Source organism: Python bivittatus, unplaced genomic scaffold (assembly GCF_059951505.1).
Source record: "Python bivittatus isolate LINGU-HERP-01145 unplaced genomic scaffold, Pbiv_v1 ctg000480_np1212, whole genome shotgun sequence".
Classification (NCBI taxonomy): domain Eukaryota; kingdom Metazoa; phylum Chordata; class Lepidosauria; order Squamata; family Pythonidae; genus Python; species Python bivittatus.
Window position 1 is genome coordinate 68045333 of NW_028277075.1, and position 7709 is coordinate 68053041.

Genomic DNA, 7709 nt, shown 5'->3' on the forward strand with positions numbered 1-7709 from the left:
TGTGCCTAAAGCTGAACTAGAACTCAGGGTCTCCTGGTTTCTAGCCTGATGCCTTAACCACTACACCAAACTGGCTCATATCTAATTTGAAACTGCATATAATTTAAAGAATTTTGAACCTGTAAAAATGCAGTGTTTTTATAATTTGTTAGGGAATTTTATTTTGAATTCCATACTCCTCTGAAAGGGCCACTCTTGGACAGGTGGCCAAGAAACTTATGAAATAAAATTGGAAAAAAACCCTTACTCTTTACATTCCTATGAACAGATGACTGCTGGATCAATTGCTGCTTGGACACAGTCCTGCCACTGCGTCTCAGGACTATTTGTTCCCTTTTGGTGCTTAGTGAGCATCTCTTGGCCAGAGAGGCTCTACAGCTTGTGGAGGCTCTGCCCATCAGGCTTCGGCGCACTGATCGACGGCTTCCTTTAGGGGCAGTAGGTGTTTCTGAACCCTCACTTAAGTCCAGAGTGGCTTTGGGTTCAGATAGTGGCTCATTTTCTTGTTGCTGTGGATGTAATTTTTGAGCACTGGACTCTTCATTTTCAATAGTTTCGGAGAGAGGCACATTTGCTATCTTCAGCTTACATGCTGCCCGTCCCTCTTTTGATATTTTTTCCTCAGGAGTGTCTGGGATCACGAGCACAGAAGCTTTAGACAAGGTTTGTGATCTCTTAACAGGTGATGAAGACAATGTATGGCTTAAGGCAATCTTTGCTGTTTGAGGTGGTGTTTTTTCCATCTGCAATTCTGCACTGCGCCTCTCATTGGCACTAATTTCTACCAGTGGTATCCTCCCTTTGGCTAAATCAACAACCGGATTCTTAACAGCAGCAACTGAGGGGGGGCTGGAAGAACCAACATCCTGTGATCTAGTTACACGAAGACAAGGAGAGGCGTTCTCTAGTCCAGCTTTCAGAATTTCCAGTTCTTTTTTGTGCTGGACATTTTGGGAAATCCTCTTTGAAGCCCTCGTCCGGGCACTGCTTCTTTTTGACAATCTGGTAAAAGAAACATATTGTCAATTACACAATGCCAAAGCCGGCACTTATCATGAGCGAAGCAGAACGTGCCTCCATTTACTTTTTTGCACAATAAAAGCAATCAGGAGGAGCTACAGTTTGCTAAAATAAATTGGACAAAAGATTTCCCTCATACCCCTGAGATAAAGCTGATCTTTAAGACATTTTCTCAAAATTGCAGTGAACAATATCTTACCTAGCAGAAAACTCTAGAGAAATTAATCACATCATAAATATAACATAGCCATTTAGACTAACCAAAGTGCTACATAACCTAGTAGGCAAACTCCTACCCAATTGATGAGGTCTGAGAAGCTGCCTTCCTTTAGATTCACAGCCCCAGGGCTAATGGCAGTGAAAGCAATTCTTGATGGTGTTTGAGGGTGAAGACATTTCACTAGCCATGATGTGCTTTCTAGATCAGAGGATCTTAGCTATCTTTCAGAATTTATAAATATTCCCAATCGGAGCAACTCTGGGCAATGAACAGGAAGCAAACCAGAAACAAACCATGCCAAGCATTAAAAAAGTACAGTAATATTTCATAATAAAGTCATGCCAAATCATCTGGGCATGAAGGGTAAAATAAAATGATTTAAGAATCTTTCTGAACAAGCGGGAGCCAAACATGTTGCATTCCATAATGTAAAGACTACTACCAAGAATACCTATCTCCTAGTTCAGATTTCAAGTGGGGGTAAAATCCTTTCAAAATCTTCCTCAATGTTTGGAGTTGTCAGATAGACTCATACTTCATAAGGCACTCCCTGACATATCTGAATACCATGCCATATAGGGCTTTATAAGTGACAACCAGCGTTTAAGTTAGGTCCTGAAGCCTGATGGTCAATGCAACAACATCAAATGTCCCTGATTAGTAGTCTAGCTTCAGCACTGGGCAACAGCTGCAGTTTCCAAGTTGTCTTCAGAAGCGTTCCTGGTATTTTGAGGAAGTTTTCAAAGAGGTGCTTCACTCAAATGTCTGTCAAAACTGAACACTTCTTCAAAGATTTACCCAGCCCTACTATTTAATGTTATACAATGTCAAACTATCATAGACTCTGAAGTCCTTAATAATATTTCCCACACTTGCAATCAAATAATCAGAACTGCAAAAACCTAAATGACTACTAGGTTAAGTGATTTCTGAATCTCTCTGTTTCCATCGAGCGGTGAACCATATTTCTGCAGCCCATATCAGGTAACTCTAAAAATCCACTTTATACTTTCGAACCAAACAGTACGCTGGAAATAAATTATGTAAAGAGGCCTGGGAATCTGGCCATCTGTCTGTCCATCATCAAGACAATTCTCCAAAAACAGTACACAACTGGACCAAATTTGGCACAGAGAGAGATAAGCCAAAATCAGGAAAAAAATCAAGTTCAAAAATTGGGTGGATCAGAATTGGAGCTGTGCTGGAAAAAAAAAAAAATCCAATACATCCATATGAAAGTTGGACAGCAGCTTAGAATCATAATTCCAAGTATAATCTTGAAATGCTCCTTTGTCCAATGCACACTTCTTTGCATATCTATTGCCTGAAGGAAACTGGTTATTGGAGTACAATGGTAATGGAAACCACTTATTTGGGGGGCTAAGTTTGATTTTTGTGAGTTAAGTGCAGCAGGAAATGAAATATTTTAAAAGTCCATCTATGAATGCTAGAATCTAACTTAGTTCATGTTTCCTCCAGAAGATTAAGTCTAAAAAGGTATAATAAGCTATTATCCTATATACAGCAATTCTTGCTCATCAGGCTTATTGTATTTCATATGCTTTCATCAGAATAGGAGATGAATGCAACCTTCCATTATTATCCTATTTTGTATGTTTTAATGTATGACCAACTCCATTAACATTAAAGAAACAGTTCTATAGCAAAACATCTGGCCTTACATGTGGTAAGGCCACATGTGTTGTGCCATGCCATCGTCTCAGATTGTTTTTCCCTTTTGACACTGCAGAGAGACAGCACACATTCTAAACAAGTGTTTGTACCAATACAGGAGTGCAAAGAGTTTCAAGCTCCTTACAAACAAAAGAAAATACAAACATGCCAGAACATGAACTGACTTCCTGGGCCATGCATCTCAAGTAGGCCCAAGATCCCAAAGCTCTGAACTAGCCTGCACACGCTTGCTAAGTCTATCTTCAGAAGTTGTAGCAAGTTGTTTCTTATCCCCAAACATTCTATCTACCTGGCTTATTGTTCCTGTGAATCTATAATCCATATCATTCTGTTTAAGCATCCTGATTTTCTCACTATGTCCACATATAAAGAACCTGACTAAATTGATGATCAAACTAAAGGACTGGTTGCTGTGCAAGATTTGTAAAGAGGACAGGGATGAAGAAACAAAATGCTGGATCTTCCAAAGATCTTCTGGCTCACGCAGGCCAAAACAAGCAGCAGATCTTTTACTCCATCAGATGAGAGTTTTTAAAACTGGTTACTACTGAATTCAATGGGAGGAAAAAAAAACTTTGTCAGCCTGAGGTTATTGTAGGCAGAGTCCAATCCTGAGGGCTCATAAGTAAGAGGGACTTCAACTCATTGGATCCAAGATTTTACCTACAATATAATTATGTTGAATATTCAGAATGGCCCATCACCAATAAATTTATATCTATGGAGATTCCTACAGGTACAACCAAGATTCTACTCCCGTTCCCACCCTCCAGCCAGAGAGCACATCCTAGTATCTGACAGCAGAGGGATCTGAGGGTAAGGATTAATTATATGAGTCTAAAACAGATCCACAGTTAGATTGCAATGCATTTATTTATAGATGAAGATACGTACTGTATGTCTCAGTAGCCACATTCTGTCCCACGAAAAATTGTTTTGTACTTTAGCTTATTAGAGTTTGTAAACCATCCTCAAATAGTAAATTTATTCAGTTTACTGTAACTACTCCTAATCCTAACATTTCCCACAAATATCAAATGGAATTATACATATAACCAAATATTTGCGTATAGAACATACAAACATGAAACTGAAATCCTACCTCTTTGTGGCAAATTGATCATTCTTAGCAGAAGAGAGACATTTCTTTTTACCACGATTTTTCTGAGATGGTGTTTTTGGCATCAGCTCTGGTTCTCCATCAAAGCTGCTACTTTGATACAAAAGAAATGAAAAGAACAATTTAACCGCTAGGTGCCTTTATTAAGAATTTTGCCAATTTTTCCTAGGATATTTGCTGATCACTAATTTAATTATTCAGATCCACACTTTTGTATTGGAGGATTGGCCATTTTCTTAAAAAATTCAAACTAATTCATATTATAAAAGATGAAAAATTGGAGCCATTTGGAGCTCTATTCCCATGAAGGCTGGTTAGTGGTGGCTTGGTGCATTAGCACCTTTTTCTGAAAATCAGAAGCCAAGGAGCATCTCCAATAAGTAGGAGAAACTAAGACAAAGGACTGGATAGGTCCAGGACAAAAACTAATTTTAATTTTATCTACGTTTAAACTGAGTACAGATAAAACCATTTCCTGTAATCCATCAGTTTATCCTACTGTTTATAAAGATTTACGTTAAGAATTTGCGATTGGAGAGTTTCTAGGAGTCATGTCCAAGAGGTACCCTTGTACTAAGCTATTATTGTTTTGACGGATGGGTAGAAAAAAGAACAAGTTTTTAGTACCATTTCTAGCAATTTGTTAGTTCTTACTTCTTGAACATCTTGATAGCCTCTTCAAGAATCTCATCCATCCATACAAAATCTCTATTATGGACATTTTGGAGAAATTCTGTGAGCTTTTTATTTGCCTCCTCTTCCAATGCCATGGGGTTCAGCATCTTCAACATGGCTTGGCCTGCAAAATGCAAAGAATGACAACTTCTGGCTAAAGTCACAAAAAAGCAAGACTCGATTTTAACATGCTGCAAATTGCATGTTTCAATGTAAAGTTGCAAGAAGTACCATTTTCCTCAAACTCCACATTATCTTACAGTTCTGATCGTCACATTATTGCTTTAGTAATTTTTAATGAGTTGTGTTTTTTGTGTTGGTTATGTTTTTTTTTCCCTTGGTGTTCACTGCCCAGAATCCCATAATCTTAGCTGAGAGACCATATAAGTGCTTAAATCCTAATAATCCAGAAATGTTTAGTTATCTGATATTTTTCTTCCCAGAAGCATGCAAAAGCCAGTGATAACCTGAAAACCAAAACCAAAATTTTTCTACAAATATATTCATAAGAAAAGTTTTTAAAAAAAAAATGTAATTCTATAATATTAATATTTAATGTTAAAATATATATATTAATTATAAAATATATACTGTATAATTTACTCAGTGGTTTTCAAATGCTGTGGAATTGCAGCTTCTTAAAATGATAATGAATTTGGGTTCCACCCCCATGAATAAAACTAATGATTTCACTGATGTTAAGTTTGGCCAAAAAATAAATATTCCAATTCCCAGAACAAGTTTTGACAGTGCTCCATCTGCCTGCAAAACTGTGATCAATTTTTTAAAAAAAATTTGCATTCCCCCCACCTTTCTAATTGATTGTAACCTGCCAAGGTTACAACCCAACCTGCAGCTTGAGAAACCTGGCTGCAACTCATTATTTGATATTGCCCTGAAAATTGGCTTACAGAACACTAAAACAAAATTAAAGATAAAATTAATAGACATTAACTTATATAACTTACATATAACAAATAACTTCCTCTGCTGCCCAATTTATAAACCAAACCCCAGAGCAAATAAAGCAACTTAAAATATTAGAAACAGCAGAAACAAGAACAAACAGATTATCAGTAAGAAGCCTGGCCACAGCCCTCAAAAAAGTACAGATCAACTTTTGCAATACAGTATTTAAAACACAGATTTGGGATTTCGGCAACTGCTAGCTAATCATGTAAGTGGGCCGAATGAAGCAGAAGATGACTTAATTGGCTGAGTCTTGATAATTGAATGGTACCTAAGCCTAACTCCCAGGAACTGAAATTTTAAACATAATTACATGGTGTTCTGCCAGATGCCAGTCTTGACAAAACAATGTGACCAAAATCTTAAAGCAACCCCATCAGAACATTCTTCAGAGTTACTGTCTGCATCAGAAGCAGGTACCTCCTCATATTTTTTTCCATATAACACATAATTTGGAACGGAAAAAAAATTAGGGTGGAATAATACAGCAGCAAGGCTGTATCTGCACAAAATTAACCAGGCCAGATCTAGATTTGCACATACCAAACTTGGTTCAATTTAACCTTGGTTATACAGTATATTTGCGATTCAGGATGAGATCCAACCCCCGTTTGCGTGGCTAGTTTACGATTCAGCGCACCATCTAAATGCAGAAAGTGGATTATTTCACCAACCGGGTTAAGCGCGCTTTGCAAACCCAGACTCTTGAGTTTAGTCTGCTTTATAAACCCGCCCTCCGCGCCCCCTAGCGATATTTGACTACAGTTCCTATTATTCCTAACCGAAGCCATGCTGGCTGGGAACTGCACTCCACATTGGCCGTTGCTCGCCACTGGATTTACACTGAGAGCAAAATAAGACCCCTTGAAAGCCGTAAAACCCACTACTTTCCCCGCCGTTTGGCAATCAAGGAGCCAACCAGACACCGATCCTCCTCCCTTCCCGAAGGCCGGCTCACTCACCGCTCCCGCGTAGGGACAGCCCGTTTCATCCGGACCCGGCACAGACCCAAGCGCTCTGTCAGCCCTCCTTCAGCAACCCGCGGCAGGAACGTCGGCGAAACAGCCACCCTTGCGGCGCCCGCTACAAATTTCAAAGAGCGTCACACTTCCAGAGCTCCAATCAGAAGCGGAGTTTTCAAAGGCGGGCGACTGCTATTGGCTGAGGTGCCACCCGGGGAAGAAGGGAGCTGCGGTTGCAGATACGCGGGGTTCCGGGGGCGAGGCTTCCGGGACCTGGAGGAAAAGGAACTACGAGGCTTTGTAGAGAATACAGTCAATTTCTTTTAATAAACCCGAGAATAAACATTCAGGGCGCAGAGGAAAAAGTGCGTAATGTATAGCCAGCGCAATCACGTTAGAGTATAAAATCATTTCAGGAGAGCTGTGTTAGTCTATTTTTGTGTGTGCCTTCGAGTCAGTGTTGACTCCCGGCGACTGCCTGGACTAGTCCCTGCAGTTGTCTTGGCAAGATTTAGTTTGTTAGTCTATAGTAGCAAAAAAATCAGAAGTCCTGCAGCATCTTTTCCGACTAACAAATTTTATTAAGAGGCACACGCTTTTCGTGAAAGACTTATCCGTTCTAATAAAAGGTGCTATCAGATTTCTAGTTATATACACAATGACTGCACGAAGTGGCTGTAGCTGATAACACAGATATCAAAACGTTAAGGAACATGTCTTTTGACAGATATAGTTTGATTTAAAAAATGTATTTCTAATTAAGAAACAGGAAAGGCTATAACTGAAACTTTTGCAATGTGATTCATTGAAGAAGCGCGATCCTATAAATGCCCGCTCTGAAGTAAGTCTTACGAACACAATAGAACTATCTTCAAGGAATGTTTATGTAAGACTTTTTGATTATGTCCCATCAAGCCGTTTTCGACTCCTAGCGACCACATAGATAGATTTTCTTCATGACGATCTATCCCTAACCTGTTCTTTCAAGTCTCCCAACTTTATGTAAGACTACAGCAAATTTAGATATTCTTGTTGAGCCCGATGTGGA

General features: G+C 39.1%; 1 protein-coding gene across 3 annotated transcripts in view; it reads right to left on the reverse strand.

Moving 5' to 3' along the window:
• INCENP (inner centromere protein) overlaps positions 1-6856 on the reverse strand; it is a 36381-nt gene extending 29525 nt beyond the window's left edge. Inside the window, exons 1-4 of one of the 3 annotated variants that reach the window (XM_007426530.3) lie at positions 6662-6856; positions 4710-4854; positions 4038-4145; positions 248-1002 (exon numbers count right to left, since the gene is read on the reverse strand). In XM_007426530.3, the coding sequence (XP_007426592.1) occupies positions 248-1002; positions 4038-4145; positions 4710-4846 (1000 nt within the window). In that variant the 5' untranslated portion in view covers positions 4847-4854; positions 6662-6856. Of the gene's footprint in view, positions 1-247; positions 1003-4037; positions 4149-4709; positions 4855-6242; positions 6314-6661 lie in introns of those variants that run through there. The other 2 variants (XM_007426529.3, XM_088146171.1) reach the window with 2 other exon arrangements.
• Between the last annotated feature and the right edge of the window lie 853 nt (positions 6857-7709).